This window comes from Garra rufa, chromosome 10 (assembly GCF_049309525.1).
Source record: "Garra rufa chromosome 10, GarRuf1.0, whole genome shotgun sequence".
In the NCBI taxonomy this organism is placed as follows: domain Eukaryota; kingdom Metazoa; phylum Chordata; class Actinopteri; order Cypriniformes; family Cyprinidae; genus Garra; species Garra rufa.
This window is the reverse complement of record NC_133370.1, coordinates 28,577,746-28,602,494: the sequence shown is the minus strand read 5'-3', so window position 1 is coordinate 28,602,494 and position 24,749 is coordinate 28,577,746. Positions and strand designations below refer to the sequence as shown.

Below are 24,749 nucleotides of genomic sequence, written 5' to 3'. Positions count from 1 at the left end.
AAATCTGGCGATTTGAGAGGTGAGTGGATTCTAATTTAAAAGCCTCTGATTCAAGAAACAGCAGACAACAGATATGTGCGCGATTGAAACACGTTGAAACAGAAACTGACCTCCAGAGCGAAAACCATAACATACTAGATTGTTGGCTAAATCTGAAATAAAATGCTATTATAACAACTTTAATTGGGGGTGCTATTGATTTTGTTTGAGGATGCTTAGCACCCCCGTAGAACCAGGCCTGTTTCTATTACTGTTTGGATAATTTTAAAGGAACACTCCACTTTTTTTGGAAATAGTCTCATTCTCCGAGTTAATAAGTTGAGTTTTACCCTTTTTAATTCCATTCAGCTGTTCTCTTGTTCTGGCGATATCACTTTTAGCATAGCTTAGCATAGATCATTAAATCTTATTAGACCATTAGCATCGCGTTCAAAAATGACCAACGAGTTTCAATATTTGTTCTATGTAACACTTGACTATTCTGTAGTTATATCGTGTACTAATACCGGCGGAAAATGTAAAGCTGCAATTTTCTATGCCGATAAGATTAGGAACAACACTCCCATTCTGGCGTAATAGTCAAGGAAGTTTGCTGCCATAATATGGACGCAGCAGGCGCAGTAATATCACGCAGCACCTGAAATTAGTTCCCAGCTGGGCAACTTCGACCGAGGAACGCTCCCTTTGCATGCTGTTGGTCACGTTGTGCTGCGATGTGCTGCGTGATATTACTCCACCTGCTTCGTCCATATTACGGCAGCAAACTTCCTTGACTATTACACCAGAATGGGAGTGTAGTTCCTAAACGTATCGGCCTAGAAAATCGCAGCTTTACATTTTCCGCCGGTATTAGTACATGATATAACTACAAAAGAGCTCTAGCCGCTTTTAATATGTGGTTTGTTGAATCTGCCGTTTTGAATCGCGGATATTTTAGTGTGATTACTGTGATCGCATGTGCTCTGTGTAAAGTTACAACGCAGAGTTGAGCTGCTCGTCAGTGATTCTCAAGATCTGTAAATCATTCGCCATCATCAGGCAGTTATTTCTCCATCATTCACCATCATCAGCGCAGTCATCTCTCTGTTTATGTGGTAAGTGAAATCCTATGTATAGCAATGTAACAGGCTAGCGCTAGCATTAAGCTAACCGTGTCCCTTCAGTGGCTTGCCTTGTTTAACTGATGTACTGACGTTACCGATGATTGGGCGATGCAAATGTTGGAGGCGTAACTATTAACGATCTCTGGAAAGTTTCGTAACAGTTGGGTATATGTTGGAATTGACCTATTTTTCGGTGGTCTTTTGCAAACACTAGATTTATATAAGAAGGAGGAAACGATGGTGTTTGAGACTCACGGTATGTCATGTCCATGTACTGAACTGTTATTATTTAACTATGCCAAGGTAAATTCAGTTTTCCATTCTATGGCACCTTTAAATGAATGAAATGAGGTTTTCTCTAATTTTGATCTCCACTGTCCAATTTTTTTTCTCTCTCAATAATGCATAAAAAAACATTAAATTCTAATAATATTACCTCTCCGTTTAGAAAACAGTACAGGACAGCAACACAAAATCCCTGAAGAAAAATAAAAAAGAACAATCAATTTGAGCTGCCGCAGGGCAGATTTGTAGTCACAATCACAGTTAAATAAAATATAATCATTTAAAACAATGCTAAAATCAGTCCTTATAATTTTGCAATAAACACATTTTAAAACAAATGATAATTAAACAATATAAAACAATTGAATATTTTAAACCTATTTACAGTATGTTACTGATAGTTTTTTATTTAGACAAATTAATACTGTTATTATAAGTTTCAATTATTAATCATACATAAAGTGAATTTTAATTTGTGACCCTGGACCACAAAACCAGTCTTAAGTCGCTGGGGTATATTTGTAGCATTAGCCAAAAATACAGTATATGGGTCAAAATTATTGATTTTTCTTTTATGCCAAAAATCATTAGGAAATTAAGTAAACATTATGTTCCATGAAGATTTTTTGTAAAATTCCTACTATAAATCTATCAAAATGTAATTTTTGATTAGTAATATGCATTGTTAAGAACTTAATTTGGAGAACTTTAAAGGTGATTTTCTCAATATTTAGATTTTTTTGCACCCTCAAATTCCAGATTTTCAAATAGATGTATCTCTGCCAAATATTGTCCTATCCTAACAAACCATACACCAATAGAAAGCTTTTATGTATGCATCTCAGTTTTGTAAAATTTAACCTTATGACTGGTTTTGTGGTCCAGGGTCACATTTTAGTCTATACAAAGCCATGGTTATATTTAAATTCGACATCAGAAAAAGATTGATGGTAAATCTTTAGAGTATTTAAAGGGATAGGAGAAATAAAATTGTTATCATTTATTCACCTTCATGTTGTTCCAACCCTGTTTCTTTCTTTCTCTATGGAAGTCAATGGCTACTATCAACTGTTTGGATTTTTTTCAGATACAACTATTTGAAAATCTGGAATCTGAGGGTGCAATAAAATCGAAATACTGAAAAAATCACCTTTAAAGTTGTTCAAATGAAGTTCTTAGCAATGCATATTACTAATCAAATTCATTTTTGATACATTTATGGTAAGAAATTTACAAAATAGCTTTATGGAACATGATTTTTCCTTAATATCCTAATAATATTTGGCACAAAAGAAAAATCTATAATTTTGACCCATACAGCGTATTTTTGGCTATTGCTACAAATATACCCATGCTACTTTTTGTGGTCCAGGGTCACAAATGTTTGTAGCAACTAAATGACAAATGACAGAATTTTTATTTTCGTGTGAACTATCCCTTTAAGGCCATTTTTGCATATCCTCATTCAACCTTTTCATCTGGCTGCATAACAAACATGGAGGGAATAAATATCACTGGGCATGTCTGGGGTTGAGGCATGCTGGCAGATCCCACAGTGAATCTTTTGCTGTGGCCAATCTTAGTATTCTATTGGCATTTAGAGAATCCAAACTAGATAAGAAATGCTTATAGAAGAACATTGTACGATTGTGGGCAAAAACATGTTTCAGTCCCCTGCTGCCTACCTGAAAGGACCCCAGGATCAAGTCAAACACCAGACGCACATAAGACTCGATGTGATGAGGCATGAAGGCAAAGATTATGTAGTTTATCCCAAACAAGGGAATCAAAAGTAGAGTTGATTTCGCCAGTCTCCTGCAAATCAAAAGAAATGGCATATGTTAGAATATGTTTATATTGTGCATGCAAGATGGGTTGCTACCTGATCTAATGAAGAAAACATACTTTTGAGAACTTTTTCGCAAGTCATGAAATACGTACCAATAAGTACATATCCCTGCATTTTCCAACAGAAATGAACACTAGAGACTGTAAAACAGCGAGCACTTGTAATCGTTTTTGTACACAGTTATGATTACAGCTTCATATGTTTTGCCTTCTGAAAGTAACAAGCTTGCTCGGTAGTTCAGCCGGCACAAAACTGGACTTAGGATGTGGAATCCTTGGGTACGAATCCCGTGAAAAACATGACTCACAATGAAAGAGCTAAAAGATAAGAGATCAAAAAACAAGCTAAACGGCATGCTTGCGATTGTGTTTTAATGTCAAATTTGCTTTTGTTCAAACTATCAGGTAGGTTTAAGTGTAGTGCAGAAGGGAATGCTATTTTAAAACATCACAGAGCATTAAAGTTATAGCGCCACTCAATGGATATTTCAAGTTAGAACTGCGGTGACACATACAAAACCAACGTCACATAAAACATATCATTTGTACCAAACACTTTTTAGTGCCACTGAGTGGACGTTTCTGTTGGAAACTGCAGTGATATGAGAATGTCATGAGATCAGGTTGGCAAGATGTCTGTGGGCTAACACAAAAACTCACGAGTACTGGTGTGATTCATTTCTCCCAATATCTCGGCAGCTGATTTTCTGACGAAGTATCCGGATGATACAAATAAAAAGAATGAAGTTCATCTAGAAAAACAGCAATAACAGACTGAAGTATTTAAAGTATTTCATGCACCACCTGCCATATTTGTGAGAATTTGATGCTGCTCTAAGGTCACCCACCAGTATTGTTAATAATGTAGGCGTTTTTATAATCCACCACAGATCATCGTCAATAAAATCCCAACATCTGTCAAAACAAAATCATAGAGTTAAACTATGGTAATGGAGCAAAACATTTGGGTTCCGTAGTAAAATTCCCAACCATTTTCTGTGTAGAAAAATGTACAGAGGTGGCTAAAAAATGGTTTTAAGTTAGTTACTTCTATAGAGACAGAGCACATTTAGGCCATGCCCCCACAGGGGGTGGGGGGGATGGGTAAATGTAAACTGATATTTCCTACTGACACACTACAGCAAATGATAGAGACATAGCGGCACGCGTTATAATCTTAAAAACAACGCCCACCATCAATGCTCTCCATTGACTCTGTATTGCGGGAAGCTGACTCCTTGTCATGACTCCTGAGTCCTGACTTATAACAAGAAACAAAACAATGTCTAAAAGCTGAAAAAACTAGTGTTTGAGAACACAAATAGTTGTAGATGTAAGGATATTTCACGTTGGGACATTCTGCTGGATCATTTCTCCAACAAAAGGCAGGTAAGGAAAAGGAGCACTGACATAGACCAATAAAATTTAGTTTCTAAATATATCTCCTCCTTTCAGGCTGGTGAAATAATCCTTTGACATTAGAGCCCGACCGATATATCGGCAGGTCGATATTATCGGCCGATATTAGGCAGTTTCCAAACTATCGGTATCTGCATTTATAATGGCCGATAAATGAATATTTCAAAAAAATAAAATAAAAACGAATGAAAGCCCCTTCAACCATGTCATGAGTGGCGTTGTATAGTTTGTCCACCAGAGGGCACTCTACACCGTCCCTGTTGGCAACACTCGTGTATAACCTGCTGATCCAGCCAGAGTCGGGCAGAGAGAACCAGTTATCCGCGAGTGAGATCATCTGTGGAGTGTGTTCATGGTGAGTTGATCACGAGACATACATTGCTTGAATAACAATTAAAAGAACATCCCCATCAGTTCTCTTAACTCGAGTAAGCATGACAAAATTTGTGACTATCATTTCCAGTTTTGCTGCTGTTAAATAAGCCGAGAGTGAAGCGGAATTAGCTAGTAATTACGTTACGTTGTTACAGTGTAGTTGACTGTTAGGGTTGGGAATCGAAGATCGATACTTAAGATAAAGAATCGGATACTTGTTATAACATTCAAATTTCGATTCCTCGTTTCAATTCCTGGGTGCATTTTTTCAACTGGAAATCTGCCAGGACCTTACGTGGTAATGTAAACATCAGTCTACAAGATGGATCGTGGGAAGTGCTCAAAAGTGTGGCTACACTTTGTAAAAACTGAAGACAAAGCTACAGCTGCACGCAAACTTTATCTTAGAGACCTGCAAGGGACGAATTTTTTATTCCCACACCCGCCCGCTCCAGCAGAAATATATGTTATTTCGTCCCACTCTCGCCCTCATAAAAGTAACCTATAGCCCCATGGGAAGACAGGTATCTACTTCATCTCATGATGGCTGCATGCATGAAACAAACCCTCACGCTAATGTAAATGTAATGAAGACCAGAGTAATAGTAACAAACTCGCGCGTGCCTAATGTATTCATTCTTGTAAATCAGACTCGTACATTAGACACGCATAAGTCCGCTGTTGATTCACAAACTATTCATGATTTCGGGGCTGTGATCCATAGTATTTTTGCGTGAAATTTCTAAATATTTGCATAGTTGTCAAAATGAATGTCTTGTGAGTGTCCTGTTCACCCATAGTGGTGGATCTGGTAAGGGTCAGCACTGTTTATGCAAATATTAGCACCAGCAAAAACAGATTTAGAATGTATTCACTGTATTTGTTTGTTTATTTATAATAAATACAAACAGTAGATATTCAGTCAGTCCAGTTAAAATGGACAGGTTTAGTGAGTGTTTTTTTGGCATCTCCCTGTTGAATGTTTGAGAGGTTCACTTACTTAAGAAAAAGTACACTCAAAGTTGTGAAGAATGTCTGAATTAAAAAATTCAGGAGCTTTAAATCTGTATATGTGTATATACACGTGTTAAAAAGTTAGAACTGAGCAGAGGGTTTTCTTTTAAATTCAAAAGTATAGTTTTAATTTAAAGTTTGTTTGAATTTTGAGTTTTTTTATAACATGCAGTAGAAAAATAAAAAGGCACAACAAATGTTTTGGTAATAAAAAAGGTTTAAAATAAACGCCTTTAGAGGAAATGTCAGGCATAGGGGGCCTTGCAAAATTTACTCAAGAAGGAGGGGGGCACTGGTGTAAAAAAGGTTGAGATCCCCTGTAATAAAGTAATATGTTGCAAGCAAGGTGTCACAAGCAACATATCTAAGCATCTGCAGTTGGTTCACCACGTCGAAATAAAAGAAAATAATTTTTGTTTGTTATTTGAGCTGAAACTAATGGCACTGAAAATAAACATGTTTGAAATATTAATGTTTGACTTTTGTTGTTGTTGTTGTTGTTTACTACTGGGAATCGAAAAGAATCGGAATCGATAAAATTCAAATGATAGCCAACCCTACTGACTGTCCTTTTAACTTTTGACAATGAGACTGAAGTATTTCTTTAATAGCGTGACAGTTATAGCAATGAGACGTATCATCTCTCCTTGGCCTGTTATATTGAAAATATTTTTACAATTTGCAGTATGACGTTATCCATTGCTAAATTATGGCTCATCATAGACTAGCTAACCACAATGCTAACTAATGCCACTATCAGTGGAAGACTGCTAATGTTAACATTAATGAGCTTGGAAACCACATATTATGTTAGTTAAAACTCATAAATAACTACAAATAACTAATGTTAGGGAAATCTGTAGGGATGCTCATATTGACCGTTTAACCGTTAACCGACAGTAAGAATTTTAACCGATTATTACTATCAGTTAAACGGTTTAAAAGGGTTTTTTTTCTATTCTTTTTTTTTTACGTTTGCTGCATGGTGAAAGAAATAATGCTATTTGTAAGTTATCCGTTTACTCACGCGCAGTGTGGCTGTACAGACATATTTTGCTTCACCTTTACTTAGTAAACTGATGTAGTATATGCAACTCAATGGCAAGTGGCGTTATTGGGTTATCAGAGAGTGAATCCGTGAGTGAATGTATTCAAATTCTGAATGAATTATAGTCTAGAAAGTGCGCAATAGGCGCTCCCGTTACAATCACTGGAAAGCTATCACTCATCCTAGAGTAGTTCATCGCAATCTCATAAACTTATTAAAAAGTAATAAAATAACCTTTACACTGCACAATTAATCTCTTATTTATATAATGCCAACACTTTCTTTGTTTTAATAAGAGAGTTCGCGAAAGTGTAGAAGTCAGCAAAACTGAAACCGGCACTTTGGTTGGTGAGTGGATTGTAACATAGCCTCCTGTGATTGGCCACAGTGATAATCAAATCAACATACATGTCTGTGATTGGCTATTGCTGAACGCTGTAAAACACGCGCTTCTCCACACGCATATGACAGTGGATGGAAGTCCCGAACCGCAAATTTAAAGGGTTTTTGTGATGGTGTTTTTTTTCGCGGATCTAAGAGTTCGGTCCTGTCTATCCGTACAGCATGTGGACATGTTAAAAACTAGGCACACTGAGGTATTGGCTGGCCTGCTATATATTTTTATGTCCAACGAGAAGAATAAGACCGGTACAGTTCTTCAAAGCGCATAAAAGGATTCAGTGTGTTTTAGTTTTGTCATCTTTATTAGGTAGTTATTTAATTTATACATATTTAGTGTAGGCCTATTTATATTATTCTTTTTTTTTCATTCAGATTTTCTCTGTTCTCAGAACCGCTGCTGATGCGTGATAATTTAAGTATATGTCAATACAGTTGTTTTTGTTGCTCTGTATGCTGCTGTTTGCACGTTAAAATAAAACATTTGCTTGTATTTTTAATGTATCATCACAGATACTCGTGCATTCTATTTTTATTTTAAACTAATTTATTATTCTAATTGTATCAGTTAACGGTTAATGTTCGGATAACGAGCAGCGGTTGTCGGTCAGGAAAATTAACCGAAATGAGCATCCCTAGAAATCTGTTAATGTTTTGTTGCACATTTCTGAAATAAAAAAAAAACTAAATGTATATATCGGCCGATATATCGGATTTTAAATATTTGTATCGGTATCGGCCTTCAAAATCCTTTATCAGTCGGGCTCTATTTGACATGGTTAAAAATAATGAATGTTTACTGTTGCCGTTAAATTTCCCTCCAGCAGCCGTGGTTCTCAGAGTAATAAGACACGTTGTGCTCAACTTTTGTGTCATTAAACACTCGTTTTTTAGGTCGACAACCTGTAAAAACGTAGTTCTGTGTTTTTTAGCTTGTTTACTGTTCAACTTGTTACATAGCAGCTATTAGACATTGTTTTGTTTCTTGTTATCAGTCAGAAATGACAAGGAGGCAGCTTCCCGCAATACACAGTCAATGGAGAGCGTTGGATTGTGGGCGTGTTTTCAGATTATGAGGCGTGTCGCTATGTCTATATCTTTTGCTGTAGTGTGTCAGAAGGAAATATCAGTTTACATTTCCAAACATTCATTTTGCCATTAATTGTAATAATCCAGTGAGATTTTTGTTTCTACAAGGAGTCTGACAACAGCCAGTGCTCCACACAGAGATCCGATGTCACCATCACCCAGTCTTTCTGGAATGGAATAAAGAAAAACAACAAACTGAAACAGACCAAACCCAGAAGAACTGTGGCAACATCTCCAAGGTGCTTTAAGAAATCTACCTGCAAAGCTACAGTACTGTTAAAAGTTTTAGGCACTTGTCTAAAAATGCTTTAAATCAAATTGAAAATAATGTCATAAATAGATTTTCTTTATCAGCTGACTATATTAACTAAATTAAATCAGCATTTGGTGTGACCATCCTTTCCAGTTTTTGCCCTATTTGCACATGCAGATAGTTTTTAGATAACTTTGCAGGTCGGTCTTGAAGCATCTTGGAGATGTTGCCACAGTTCTTCTGAATTTAGTCTGTCTCAGTTGGTTCTGTTTCTTCATGTGACTCCAGACAAACTGCTTACTTTGTCTGGAGTCTGACATACTTTTTATCCACAATGCTGATCTTGCACTAGCTTGACTTCACACATTATCAAGTTGCATTGAAAAGTTGACAAAGGCAAAAATACTGACCCAGTGTTTACAAAGCGAATGTGCGAAGAAAGTCAAATGCCATTTACGGAAAAAAGTAAAACAACGATGTCAGGCAATTTTGAAGTTGTAGAAGAAAACAAGAAAATTACATGGGTTTTTTCACCCTACCTTACCATTTTGAATCCAGAAACACAGACAAAGAACTACCCACACGTGACCTTTCCAACATGATTAGTGCAAGATGAACATTTGTGTTTATATAAAAGGTTTTTTTTTAAAGGACAGATCGCTTCACTAGATAAGACCCTTATTCCTCGGCCGGAATCGTGTAGAGCCCTTTGAAGCTGCAATTTGGACCTTCAACCTGCTAGTCCCTAGAAAAAAAACCTGGAATGTTTTCCTCAGAAACCTCAATTTCTTTTTCGACTGAAGAAAGAAAGACATGAACATTCTGGATGACATGGCGGCGAGTAAATTATCAGGTATTTTTTTTATTCTGGAAGTGAGCTAATCCTTTAATGGTCAAATGTCTGGGTAAGAATCTCGAAGAGTGATCTGCCAATCAATCTCTGTTACCACGGCAACTCGACTTGCACAGAAAAGCACAGCAACTGCGGGCCATGTTGTGTTGTGACTCATTTCAGAGCTGAATGATTATTTCACTTTGTTAAATAATTGTTTAAAATCCCTAGAAGATGACTGGAAAAAATATTTCCAAAGCCAAGGCTGGTGAAAAACTGGACTCCCACTGTTTGAACAGTCCACGTGAAATGTGGATGCAAAAACAAACAAGGAAATAAATAAGAAAAAATGTGGCAATGAAAATGAAAATATCCACACAAATTCTTCTCAAATGTCTCCTCCTATGAGATCTGCTCTAAATATAGCCTCCTGACCTCCATGAAGGCATGTCATTTATCATCCAGGCACAGCCTTCAGTGAAATTTACAGTGTCAGCTATATTGTAGCTATTGGCAAAAGGTGTGTAGAAGACAGACATTCAACTGAGCTCATAAACTCATAAAAATAGTTATATACTTTACTCTGTTTTTGAATTGTTACTCTCAGTGGCTACAACAAGCAAAACGGTTTCTTATGGCTCCACTGAATGTACAATGCAAACAAGTAGCATTTACTCACCCAATATCATGTAAATAAGCTTTTGTGATGCTCCAGATTGTTATGAAGACACCTGGAACTCCTGGAACACAAACAGACATGAATATGAATATTGTCAATATTTGACTACATACTGCTCTGACAAGTTGACATTTCAGAGTCACTGTCAGATGTTTCCAGGGATTCCTTATTTAATTGACCTACATGATCATTAGGATTTCAATAAAACAAATGGATTGCCAATTAGCCTCAAACCGTAACTGACCCTGAGATACAAATCTGAGCCTGCTTATTCAAAATGTTAAAAAAGTGACGTGAAACGTTTGCCAACATGATACAGTGACGTCAATGAAAAGGTTAACCGTTAAATTTTGAGTGCGTACATGCACAAGGTCCTATTGACTTTAGAGATCAATTTGTCATTCACATTTGACAGGCCATGAAGAATTATGAGGCCTGGGGGTAATATATCTTAAAGCCAACTGAGAACATACACACCCCAGCCAATGAGAATGTACCACCAGAAGTACTTCCTCTCAGAGAAGAAGGAAACGGCCAGAAGAGCGTGCAGATAAAGACCCTCAACCAGTAACCAGAAGAAACTGGCAATGACGCCATACTGGAAGAAAACCACGGCAGCCTTGCAGCCCACCTGTAAAATGCAGAGAGGATTTTGTTTACAGCTATTATGCACTTGTGTATATTATAACAGGAACTGCGGGCTTGCATGTTTACCATGTACTTAAACAAAGGGAATGCCTTTGCGCTGGAGTGTTGCATGCGCGAGGCACTAGAAAACATTGTGCAATACTTCTAAAGAGGGGCATTAAAAAGAGCGTAAACACATATAAAGAATCGCAGTATGCTTGTCTGTTAATGTTTGATGGTTTTGTAGAGTGCTGACTGTTCAGAAATGTCCTACACGTACTGTAATTATCATCTAGAAATGTTTCTTAATTATTGCAGTAATCACATAGCACTAAACAACCTAAGAAACGATTTCTAATAAATAACGAATCCAATTTAATTAATGACAATATCTAACAAACCCTGGCCATTTAAATGTCAACCCTGTTTTTGTGACCTTGCAAGGCTGTTTACAGAGGGGATAACGTGCCATCATGAGTGTTTGAGCACCCTGTTGTGACAGATGTGACATATTCTTTTGGCCGACAGCTGCGTCCAGACGGCCCAAAACACTCAGAGCCAGATGAAGAGTGTTTAAACAGGAAAACGCACAGAGAACACATTACTAAACCATTACACACACAGACCGTCAAAGCCTTTTAATAACCAAATACACTTTTGTTAATTAACGAAATATCATCATTATACAATTCTTATCCAAACTTGAACACATTAACAACTATGAATATGGCACTAAACAAGCTAAACATGACCACGATGTTGGGTAAATACAGCGTTGGTCATATCCGGATGAGGGAGGTCATTTACAAACTCTTCAAAGATCTTTAAGGACTGCTCAAACACTGCCATGCCTGGCCACAAAATGAGATTAAAGAGCACTTTGCCAAACACCATTTAAAGAGCAAACCTTCTGATAACATTAGAGCAATTTACTAACGACGGTATAGCAATTGTGGAGATGGTGCGAGGGCAAAAAAAGCCATTACTTTCACTGGATGTGGTTACATTCAGAAAGTAGATAATAAAGGAGTAGTTCACTTCCAGAACAGAAATTCACAGATAGTGTACTCACCCCCTTGTCATCCAAGATATTCATGTATTTCTTTCTTCAGTCGTAAAGACGTTATGTTTTTTGAGGAAAGCATTTTCTCCATATAATGGACTTCTATGGTGCCCCCGAGTTTGAACTTCCAAATTGCAGTTTAACCTTTTTAACCTTTTCTAGCTCCTGAACCTTGTCTGGTTCAGGACTGTTAGTGCATGTCAAAAAACTCCTATCTCATTTTCTCCCCCAACTTCAAAATCATCCTACATTAATGCAGAAGTACAAACCCAGTGTTTACAAAGTTAACATGAAAAGAAGGTCAAACAGTAAAAAAAAAAAGGTAAAACAGTAATGTAGGATGATTCTGAAGTTGGAGTTCATGCAGAGCTAGACAAGATGAGCATTTGAGGTTAAAAACTATATAAATGTTAATTTTATGAAAATAATCAATCTTTAAGATAGATAAGACACTTCTTCCTCAGCTGTGATCGTTTAGAGCCCTGCATTTAAACTGCATTTTGGAAGTTCAAACTCGGGGGCACCAGTCCATTTTATGGAGAGAAATCCTGAAATGTTTTTCTCAAAAAACATTATTTTCTTTATGACTAAAGAAAGAAAGACATGTACATCTTGGATGATAAGGGGGTGAGTACATTATCTGGAAATTTTTGTTCTGGAAGTGAACTACTCCTTTAAGTAGAATGCAACCAAATGCAGTGTAAAATGTTTTGTGAGGTATAACCTAAAGAATGTGCTTTATGTGGTTTGATGTAGTATCACTGAACCAACCTGACTATATGTGACCCTGGGCCACAAAACCAGGCGTAAGAGTCAGTTTATTTTAAATTGAGATTTATATATCATCTTAAAGCTGAATAAATAAGCTTTTCATTGATGTATGGTTTGTTAGGATAGGACAATGTTCGGCCAAGATACAGCTCTTTGGAATCTGGAATCTGATGGTGCAAAAAAAATTACATATTAAGAAAATCACCTTTAAAGTTGTCCAAATGAAGTTCTTAGCAATGCATATTACTAATAATAATAAATTAAGTTTGATATATTTACAGTAGGGAATTTACAAAATGTCTTCATGGAACACGATTTTTTGCATAAAATACAGTGTATTTTTGGGTATTGCTACAAATATATCCATGCTGCTTAAGACTAGTTTTGTGGTCCAGAGTCACATATTAGGTTACGCCAACTAAAGTCATTTTTAAATGTTAGTTCATGTAAAACTGCCTGTTAATATGTTTTACAGTGTACCAGGAAATATAATCATATATGTAACTGGAATACTTCATTTTATTATATGTTTGTCTGGAATACTTTATTCTGATTGGTCAATCGCAGATGTCAGTGGTTGGGATTTCAACATCAGGTTCTGGAAGTAAAAATGCAATTCATTTTCTTCATAGAGGAACTGATTGTTAAAGGGAACCCTGGGTTTTAAGAATTGTATGGCGTAATTTAGCATGAATTATGTCTCTTACTAAAATATGTAGTAGGAAATCCATTAAATATTTATGTTATTTAAAAAATCCACATGGTTTATACATATTTTGGGCTATGGGGGGGGGTGGAGGCATTTTTTAGATGATATAAAATGGTTGCACTCTATGAGCTACTGGCGCTACCTGTTGCTATTTTTACTGCAACACAATTCGGAAAATAATATGATGACCACAGCTAATGAAAGAGCTTACAGGCCAGACCAAATGCCATACCATAGATTTTTCCCTACAAGGAGTCTAAATTCCCCTGGATATCGAGTGAAATCAGTGCTGAGAAATTCCTTCAGCAGCTGCAGTGTCATGACAAGCACTGACATGTTTATATCCTGCCAGGATGGCATCTACCATTTCTTGTCTCTGCCATTTGTAACCTCTTTCAGTAGCTATATGTTTACTGAAGGCCTCACAGGCATCAGGGCTAAAGTGAAGAGAACAAAGACGTGGATCTTTAGGAAGTTTTATTTATCCACAGGCATCTTCCGATTATTTCTCCTCTTCTTATCCCTAGGAAAAGCAGTGAAGACTTGTACGTTTTTCTTTTTGCCCTTCGACTAAAAATTACAACCAAAAGCCACACAATGTGGCATCGTATCAGTATTTTATTTTTGTGAGTTGTGTTGCGGTAAAAATGGCAACAGGTAGCGCCAGGGTTTTCACAACAAAATCACCCAATTGCTACTCAAAACTAGCCCAAAACCAGCCCAACTGCATTTCAAGGTGGGTCCCTCGGTAAAAATTGCGTTCCAGGGGGTAAAATACACGTTTTGTGGTGGGGTTCCTCTGGTAAAATTAGCATTCCGGTCACTTCAACCGGCGGACATGAAAAGCAACCCGCGCCAAAAGTATAAAAATAGCCCAATTCTGCGGGAAAACCACAGACTTGGCAACACTGGTGCCAGTAGCTCACCATGCGCAAACATTTCACATTATTAAAATAATGGTGCCCCCATAGTCCAGAGCATGTATAATATTGAAATAGCATAAACCTTTCATGGGTTTTCTACTACATATTTCAGCAAGAGACATCATTTATGTTATATTAAGCCATACAAGTCTTAATACTCAGGTTCCCTTTAACAATAACTTTTATACCGTTAAAGACAGACCTACTATGAGCTACAAGGTTGTTGATATTACTGTTAAAATTGTTGCAGCACTTGTCTTGTTGCTAGGAAGAATATTCAGGACATTGTAAAAAACTATGTTTTTTAGCGAAAACTTTAAGATAATATTAAGTAGGTGTGATTATGTAAGTAGACATAATAATAATTGATATAACTGTACAGTAAGCCAGTCATTATCGCAATTATACCCACTGACTGTACATTATCCCTTACTTAAAAAGCACTTACAGATCCATAGTGGCAGTCATCAGGTTCCTCCACCTCATATAGGACTACATCCTTCATAATTACAGCCACAGCCTTCAGTATAAAGGACATGAACAGGTGAATATGGATGTAGTTCCTTGTGCAGTGGAGTTTTCTTAGAAGCAAGGAGAGAAAGAGACACAGTGAGTTGTTTTAGCATAATAAATGATACGCAAAAACACAATAAACAATGTGCTGAAGGTTCCTTAATAGGCTTTGCATATACTTTATATAGACAATGCATTATAACCACATGTGCACGACAAGGCAATTCATTACATTTCCATACATATTGCTATCTACACTCAAGAGAGTATGCATGCAGTGCTGTTCATGTTGAGAGGAGAGCCACTCTTTCTATCCATGCTTGTCTTCTATCTTTCAAAGAGGCATAGGAAACTCATATACTGTGTGTATGATAGCTTAAATATATGACAACTCTCAAGAACCATGTTCCTGTTTAATTAAGTGTGATGCAAGCCAAAAGAGGAAGGTTTTCAATACACTTGAGATCTGGCTTGACCTCTGAGGTCACTGAGGGGAACATCCACTGTGGTTAATTTACTACGAGGAAGCCTGTGCGCTGGAAAAGCAGAGAGTTACAAACTACCAAGCCATTTTGTTTGAGAGGTTGTGCAATAATGGAAACTGTATAACCCTATCAAACGCCTTCATCTGTGCCCTTTCGCAATACACTGTATTGTTAAATGTGATATAAAACGGGGCATTTTGAACAAGGTCGTCTGGCTTGACACCAGTATGATCACCAGAACATCGATTCGCTGCTGGATCACAGCTGAATTAATCACATAAAATGTGGGCATTGACTGAGGACAACAAAACTATCAAATGGGAGTTATTTGGGAGTTTCTTCTATGTGAGAAAGGAAAAAGCCATAAAGAGCCAAGGTCTTGTCCTATAACACAAGTCAGTGGTGTGTTTTGAGTTGTATGGAGGTTTTACCTGAAAAAGCACAGAATGATGATAGCGATGATAAGGGATATAAGAGACACAGTGTGACCAATAGTGTATCCAATCCTCACAGAGCCCAGGAATTCACCCTACAAGGGGAAAAAACAGTGAATGATTAGTAACTAAACTCAGAAACTCACGAATGATTATTATGCAAAACTGGAATAAGAACTAGAAGATCAGTCTTGATTTGTTTTGATTATTTTAATTATGTTTAATTTGCTGCCATTTAGCAGATTTACCATTAAAGGATAACTATTGCCAAAATGCAACCTGGGCTGTTTTTTTTTTTTTTTTGTACTGTAAACGAGACAGACTTATATCTAAAAGCATAATTACGACAAACGAGCCGTTTTTGAGACTGACCGTGATTTCGTTTTGTGGACAATGGCCGTTGAATGGCCATGAAACTTTGCTCGAAGTATCGCCTGGGTCTCTACACATGATCTCAAGCATTGAGAACATTGTTTGTGTACACAGAGTTTACTAAAAAGAAAGGTTTTGAACAACTCACTTACACTGTTTGGGTTTCCGCTCACAGCCGCCTTGCCAGTCAAGAAGTGTCGATCTCCGAATGCGAATGAATGGACTCCATAGGACGAAATATTAGGCTTATATGAGGCTCTTTTTACAACTAGAAGGTTAATATTGTTTTTCACTTGCGACAAAACAATGAATTAGCCATGCATTTATATGGAAATATGCTTTAGGAGCTATCCATCTTTAATCTCCTCATTCGGAGATCGACACCTTTTGACTGGCAAGATGTCTGCGAGCGGAAACTCAAACAGTGAAAGTGAGTTGTTCAAAACCTTTCTTTTTAGTAAACTCTGTGTACACAAACAATGTTCTCAATGCTCGAGTTCATGTGTAGAGACCCAGGCGATACTTCAAGCAAAGTTTCATGGTGTGTCGAGTCTTCTTAGTGTTGTAAAAATATCGCTTTTGATACGCTCAAAGTTATGCCCTTAGTACTCCCATTCACCGGCCATTGACCACAAAACGAAATCACGGCCAACAGTAGCCAAGAGATTTAATACTCAAAAGAAAGAAATGCAATTTCAGGTCCAGCCACTGTCATTATGAGTGAGTCATTGAATCGAAACAGATAAATTCATTTTGTGTCTAAATTGTAAGTAACTAATTTTGGAATTTTAGTCTGAATATCAGCAAGGCTGTGATTACGGTCCGTGTACCTACGTATAATTGGTTTTCTCGTTTTTGTTTTCAAAACAAACAAACGAATAAATGATTGGTTTATGCAATATTTACATTTTCTCGGGAACACAAAAACGAATTTCATTCATATTTTCAATTTTGTTTTCATTACACGTCGTTCAAATGCAGATATTAAAAAGTCAACAAAACCAAATCGAAAAATTAGAGTTTTTTTTTTTAACAAAGCGCGTTTTAGTACACCGGAAGCTCGCTGCTGCCGCTGAAGGTTTTCACTTGAGACGGGCATAAACACGGAGCCCGCTGTGTCACCTGCAGGAGAAAAATAATCAATCCGTGGCGAAGGTTTTGCAATTCGTCCCCTGAGTTTATAAACAGTTTCTGAAAAATTATAGAGTTTGGAGAGGAGAAGGTAAAAAGCAATACAAAACTGTACCGGTTATGTTAATTATTTTGCTTTCAAACTGAATGCAATGTAATAATATATATTTAATAATAACATTAACAGCATGCATCTATCTCTGGGTGAAAAGCTTATAATAAAATCACCAAAATATGTCTTCATAGAATGAATAGTTCGCAAACACATTTCTAGGTTATTTAAAAATAGAACATTCATGAATTATTGTATTAGAAACATTTTACTGTCTTAAGTGCACTCATTTATTAGCCTATAAATTTAAATAATAATAATAATTACTATTAGTAGTAGTTTTATTTATTTATGGTGACGCAAACAGCTTATATACTGTTTCAGCTATTAAAATAGTTCAGCAAAGTGGTTGCTTCATTTCGTTTTTTTATTAAGTTAATTTAGAAAAACGTTTAGAGCATTTTATTGTTCGTTCAATATATATATTTTTTTAAGTAACGACCAAGCAGCCAGCGGCAGACAGTGAGTTGATCATAGCTTGTGTTTGATCAGTTTTGCCTTCTCAAATCATCACGACTTGCCTACAATAAAATCTATAGGCCTAAAAGTGTTCAAGTATAAAACAATCTTAATTTCAACATTAAACTAATATAAAAGTGTTTATATTCACCGCCTGTGTTTTATCCCATTGGCAAGTAGGCTATTGTAAAATAAACGCTAAAACGCTTGTGTTTTCTGAGTCAGTGTCTCGCAAGGATGAAGTTGCCGATCGCCATTTCCTCTTTGGACGCGCCTTTAGAGAGAAATTAATCTTTACAGACTACATAATGAAATAGTTTTTGTTTTTGATTTGTTCTCTTTCGTTAAGTAATAATTTAAAGCTTTCTATAAATATCTTGTCTGTGAGTTAATTCGCTGAGTTTTGCTGAGAAGCGCTCCTTGAGATGACATGAGGGGATCATGTTTGTTTTCAATGTTTCAAGCACCGTTTGCAACATTTTGTTGATATTGTGAGTGCACACAAATAAAAGTAGACCATTTACAGTTCCGAATAATGTATTACTCGTACCTTTATGAGCAAAAATAACGGAATATTTTAAATTGTATCCACTGCAAAAATGCAAGTGATTGCGCTGGCTCCTCTATGTCCTGCAAAGCGGCTCTCAGCACAAACGATTGCATTTGTGCCTAATACCGCACATTTATATTATTTTAACGTTGAAATTAACATTGTTTTATATTTTAACTCTTTTAGGCCTAGATCTATATTTATTTTAGGCAAGTTGTGATTATCTGAGAAGGCAAAATTGATCAAACACAATATGATCAACTCATGGTCGTTACTTTAAAAATCAAAAACTTATATTTAACGAACAAAAAAATGCTCCAAATGTTTTTTCTAAATTAACTTAATAAAAACGAAACAAAATATAATCACTTTATATAATCGCGTTACATACAAAACTGGACTATTTTAATAGCTGAAACAGTAGTATACGCTGTTTTGTGAGAAGAGGGGGAAAAGACGGGTTTGGTCGGATTGGGGCCCATATTACTGAATTCTGATAAACTCGGGCCAGCATCTAGGGCCTATAGATTTGAGGCCTGTGCAGGGTTCTTATGTCTGTGACAGCAATGCTCACCGTAAATAATACTAATAATTGTAATTATTATTTTAATTTGTAGACTAAAAAAAATGGAGACATTAAGACAGTAAACTGTTTATTATAATGAATGCTTTATTTTTAAATAACCTTTTAGAGCTTTGGAAATTATACTCATTCTTAACACGTAGACGATTTTTGGCGATTTTATTATAAGCTTTTCACCCAGAGTTAGATGCATGCTTCACTGTTAATGTTATTATTAATTAAGGCCTCTTATTACATTGCATTCAGTTTGAGAGCAAAGGAATGACAACATAACCTGTAAATTATTTGTTTTGTATTGCTTTTTACCTTCTCTCCAAACGTTTTTTTTTTACAAAATTCAGGCGATTTTATATTTTGAAAAATAAGGCAAAGCCGTTTGAAGCCGCTCTTCAATTATTATTTTATTTTGGTGCGTTAAAGTAGCATGATTCGCACTTACAAAATAGTCCTCTTTTTAGCGTTTATTTTACATTAATCATCATTAGGATAAAACACAGATGTGGTGTTTTAGCAGCTATTCTATTGGTTATTAATGTAAAATAAACGCTAAAAACATTGTTTTGTCAGTTGCATGGTCTCATATAGCCTACTATGAAAAATAAAGTTTAATAAAGGCAATACAATGCATCCAGCACCTATAAACAGGTAGCCTTATTGAATCTGGGGGCGGGGCCACAAACCCGTGGGAACTGATTGAGAAAGCGTGCGCACAGATTATGAATTTGTGGGTACGGATTCAAAATCCGAGGGAACGGTTTACAAAATCTGAGCTCCAGGATTGTTAATCCGTGGGCACGATTTATTAAACCGAGGGAACAGTTTAAGAATTCGTGAGTACGGTTTATAAACTGAGGGGACGAATTGCAAAACCGTCGCCATGGATTGATTATTTTTCTCCTGCAGGTGACACAGCGGGCTCCGTGTGTTTACGTTTATGTTTTATGTCTCAAGTGAAAACCTTCAGCGGCAGCAGCGAGCTTCCGGTGTACTAAAACGCGCTTTGTTCAAAAAAACTTAAATTTTTCGATTTGGTTTTGTTGACTTTTTAATATCTGCATTTGAACGACGTGTAATGAAAACAAAATAGAAAATATGAATGAAATTCGTTTTTGTGTTCCGGAGAAAATGTAAATATTGCATAAACCAATCATTTATTCGTTTGTTTGTTTTGAAAACAAAAACGAGAAAACCAATTATACGTAGGTACACGGACCGATTACTAGGGCTGGGACATTAAATCAATGTATCGCAATTCATAGATCGATTCTGAGAATTTCAGAATGCATCGCTATTCTCTCTGGAATCCATTCTGAGCTTAGTTTAACAGCAGATGGCACTCTAGGCTAGTTTTTTTTTCAACTGCACACTCATATTCTCACAAAGAATAGCTTGTATGTTCAGCTGAGTCATGTAAGTATTTAAACGTACTTGTACATCTGCTTTTATGACTAGATTAATGTAAACACAGCCCACTATGAACACCCTTGTTATTTGCTTCAACCTTTTTAAACTTTATGAATGATTCTTTCAGGTTCAAGTGTGTGTAAGGAATCAGAAGCAAGCAGAGTATGGCTGTTTCTAAAGCATGCCGTGCCATCTGCTGTTAAAAACTAAGCTCAGAATTGATTTGTGATGTATTCAGAAAATGCAGAATCATTTCTCTATTTGCGATGATTCGATTTATTGTCACAGCCCTAGTGATTATGGATTAACATTTGCTTCTTTTATGTGATATTGCTTAAATTATTTTAACAAACTGAGGTTAAGAGCCAGATTAACGAAACAGGGAAAATTTGCCTCAGACTGCAATACCATAATAGTGCTGATGGGAGTGGAATGTGCAAATTTAAGAACAGAGACAGACACACTACCAAATACAGTGCAAATTAGCAAATATCACAGCTAAGTCAAGTCCAAAATAGTATAAACAGGCTTTTTTTGGTTATTAAATAATGGAATTAAATACCAGTAAATTGACTAGCGCAAATAATAATAATAAATCGCAATGCATAATTTATTAATACTGTCTTCCCATAAATTTTGCATGTGCAGGCCTTTTTATCATGATTTTTTCTAGGGCTGCCCTTGACTAGTGATTTTTTTTGGTCAGCTAGTAGTTGTTCATTTTCAGCATTAGTCACACGTTTATTAATAAACCATAGAAATCATAATAATGAGTCTTTAATAAGCGCTCAAGCACACACAAAAAAGTTTGCCACAGCGTACCGGCAGATATAGTAATGTGTTAGAAAAAAACAGCAAGGAGACTGCATTAACATTTTATCAATTTAATGATAAACTATTGTTTTCTTTGTTTTCAGCACAAGAGATAAAGTCGGCGACGCTGACACTTTATCTCCACAGTAGTGATCTGTATGCATGTTTCATATGGATTACATAATCTGTTTTCTATTTGAATTTGTACATTTAAAAGTAGACATTTCACTCTATAGATATATTTTTCATGTCTGTAAGGCAAGTATTCACAGAGTTTTGAAGTTCGCGGAGACCGAGACGGTAGAAAGAGCATCCTGTTTGCTTTCATTATTTTACAAAAGTGCAACATTTCATTGTTATTCTGTGTCCACACAAATAAACGTAGAGTCTTTGCAGGTTTGAAAGATGTATTACTTTTATCTGTAAGACCAAAAATGATGGAGTATTTTAAGAGCAAGTGACCACACCAGCGCCTCCATCTGTCATGCAGTAAGCGAGCTACTGTTCAGCTTAAACACTCTACACAGACACTTGCATACCGCACATTTTTCTAGGTTAACATTAGATTGAGTGGCCATGTAAAGTTGCTATTACTTACATATTTAAGATGAAAAGCGATAATGAGGTTGATAAATGAAATGCAAGCATTTAAATGTCCTGCCCAATGTACTTGATTGACGCCTAATTATTACATGCAAAACTATATGCTGTTATTGATTAGAACACATTGGGTGCCAAATTAAAACAAAGCAAAAAAGCAAACATACGCACCATGTTTCCATCCTCTGTGATATTTGGGTCATAGCCACAGTTATATGCAACGATGACTGGGTTTATTTCAGTCCAGCCATTGGCAGTACAGCTCTTCGTTATGTTTCCTGCAAAGGGCAAAAGGACAGTGAGTATGTAGGTCAAAACAGAGACAAATGAAGACTGTTAAACCGCAGGATTCAATCACAGCCTCATTCCTCCAATAATGACTGCTACTCACACACTCTTAAACACACTGCCAAAGATGAGGCTGGCGATTACTGCAGAACAACCAAAGGAAATGAGCACTTCATGGATCTCAAGCGGCCAATGAATTCATCAACAGGAAATTACAAATATCTACAGTCATTGGAAAACTTGGAACGTCTTAATCTTATCTTATTTTTTGCAACACAAAATTTAGTGATCTGATTTATTTTAGGCAAAATTCAATGGACATTTTTGGAAGAGATTTCTGCAACTGATAACTGCGCTAAACGCTCACTGGCTTGAGAATCCTCTCAGGCCTGGAGCACTTCAAACTGAATGAGGCTGATTTCTGCACCCAGCCTGTTTTTGTGAAGCGAATAGTAGACAAGCTCATCAGGTAATCATTCTCTGCAAAATGGAGGAGGGAAAATAACAGATGTAGTCCTGTCCGTCTTATCGCTGCCTGAAATACCAGCTGGAAAATCCTTTTACTCACTGGACACATTATGACATTCCCATAATGACCCTTAAGATCCTCCTCTCACTTTTTCCCGCTACATGTAATGTCCATGTCACTCTTATCAAATTCATGACCTTTCTGCCATACACTTGAGGCCAGGTTTTTTGAGGGTTGATGTCACAACAGAAGATAAATAGAAAGGAATGGAATTTTAAAAAACAGCACCTCCCAAAATATTCCCAGTATTACGAGGCAAGGATTACAAATTTGTCTCTGACTAAACCAAGTATTGAAATGTCATACAGATGTCTCAGCATTTGGAAATATTCTGTTTGCTACCAAATAAAAAGAAATAAAATAGAAAATAAAAGCTATTTTAATTTACAGTTAGTCACTGGTTGTATCCAAACTCCCAGATGACGATTTGCCTCACAATTAGAGAGATGAGTCATGAATAAAACATCAACTTCTTCACCCCTGAAAATGTTACTCTCATTTGTAGGAACCTTGTCATCCTTGGAGAACGTAAGGGCATCAAAGAAGGTAGGTATAAACCTCGAGAGAACACAACAGGCTCTACTTCTGGACAGTGAAACACAACAGTATACAGGGATTGATGTAAATCTACTGTACATTAAAAGGCACCTTTTACATGGTGTTTGGACATAAATGTGTGTTGGCAGTGTGTGAACACAACAACCCTACAAATCAGTCTCATTAGGCATGCTGTTTAAATTCTCTGTGCAGTGTGATGTCACATTGTTCAGGCCCCACCCACAGCTGCTGACTGACAGTCCTGCATTACCACCATAGTTTCCGCCCTCAGCAAGTTTGGTCGTAGAATTCTTCGGTTGTAGGCTGTTCTCCATTTTCTCTGTGCTCGAGCCAATAACCAATAACAATGTCTCGTAAGTAATCTGGGTGTTCTTTATTTAGATGTAAGACTGAACATAAGAGTCTTCATTTTCTCCCAACATCTGAGCCACTGAGGACGCAGTGGATTACTTTTATTTTTTTAGGTAATGCACCTTAAAATCAATCTAAATGCGTTAATGTCTGTGCAAATTATTTATCTTCAGACTGCTTTGTGAATGTCATGTCATTCTAGTGCTTAGGTAACCATATTTGGTTAAACGATAACCATAATTGACCAGCGCAGCGCTGGTGAGATTAGTTTGCGCCACACTGTCCACTTTCAGTGGCGCTAGCAAACACTTGCTCCCTGTGCTGTCAAATCAGTCACTCCAAAGCCACTAGAAGGCAAGCCTGCAATCTCAGACAAAAAAGCATAATGGCTAAAGCTAATGCTGCTGTGCAGGGAAGGATACCAGACACTGTTGTTTTTGAATGGATGTCAATAGAGGAGAGGGTTCACTCTTTTTTTGTTTTATAAGAGAAGTCACAGCCTTTTTGTGACAGGTGGGAATCATTTTATGGCACTTCCCATTCATTCCTATGGTATCGGTAAACGGTGATTGAGTGTCGCGCAACTCTAACTGAAATGCAGTGATGTTATGTCTGTAATGTGATTGGTTATCAAGGCATACGTAATCCAAGTTGACCGTTATGCTTACATACAATCTCTGGTGACAGGTCAGTGCGACACGAGCTCTGTAACATTGCGTTGTTTCGTCCAGTTTCGGTGTTTAGCTTCCCATATGTACGCCTGAACACCGGTTCTCTCGCTTTCAGTCATGTTGATTCTACGGGTTGTTTATTGCTGTAGGTATGCAAAGTAGAGATGTACACGCTATGCCCTCTTCTGAAAACGGGGCGGGAATATGCATCTTATCTGCATTTAAAGTGATACACACCCAAACAGCTCTTTTTAGACACACCCCAAAAATTACATTTTACACAATAAATGATCTGTGGGGTATTTTGAGCTGAAATTTCACAGACACATTCTGGGGACACCTGAGACTTATATTATTTACTGTAATAAGGGGTATAATGCAGTTAAAGTCAAAAGTTTACATAGAACTTGCAGAATCTGCAAAATGTTAATTATTTTACCAAAATAAGAGGGATCATAT

At 36.7% G+C, this 24,749-nt stretch overlaps 1 protein-coding gene across 1 annotated transcript in view; it reads right to left on the bottom strand.

Annotated features, from left to right (window-relative positions):
- The window catches only part of vipr1a (vasoactive intestinal peptide receptor 1a), a 32,442-nt gene that overhangs the window by 1,565 nt on the left and 6,128 nt on the right, over positions 1-24,749 (bottom strand). The window contains exons 2-10 of the mRNA XM_073849418.1: positions 22,065-22,171; positions 15,867-15,964; positions 14,886-15,018; positions 10,822-10,975; positions 10,345-10,405; positions 4,085-4,151; positions 3,897-3,988; positions 3,074-3,203; positions 1,540-1,581 (exon numbers count right to left, since the gene is read on the bottom strand). Coding sequence (XP_073705519.1) covers positions 1,540-1,581; positions 3,074-3,203; positions 3,897-3,988; positions 4,085-4,151; positions 10,345-10,405; positions 10,822-10,975; positions 14,886-15,018; positions 15,867-15,964; positions 22,065-22,171 — 884 coding nt within the window. The remainder of the gene's footprint in view (positions 1-1,539; positions 1,582-3,073; positions 3,204-3,896; positions 3,989-4,084; positions 4,152-10,344; positions 10,406-10,821; positions 10,976-14,885; positions 15,019-15,866; positions 15,965-22,064; positions 22,172-24,749) is intronic.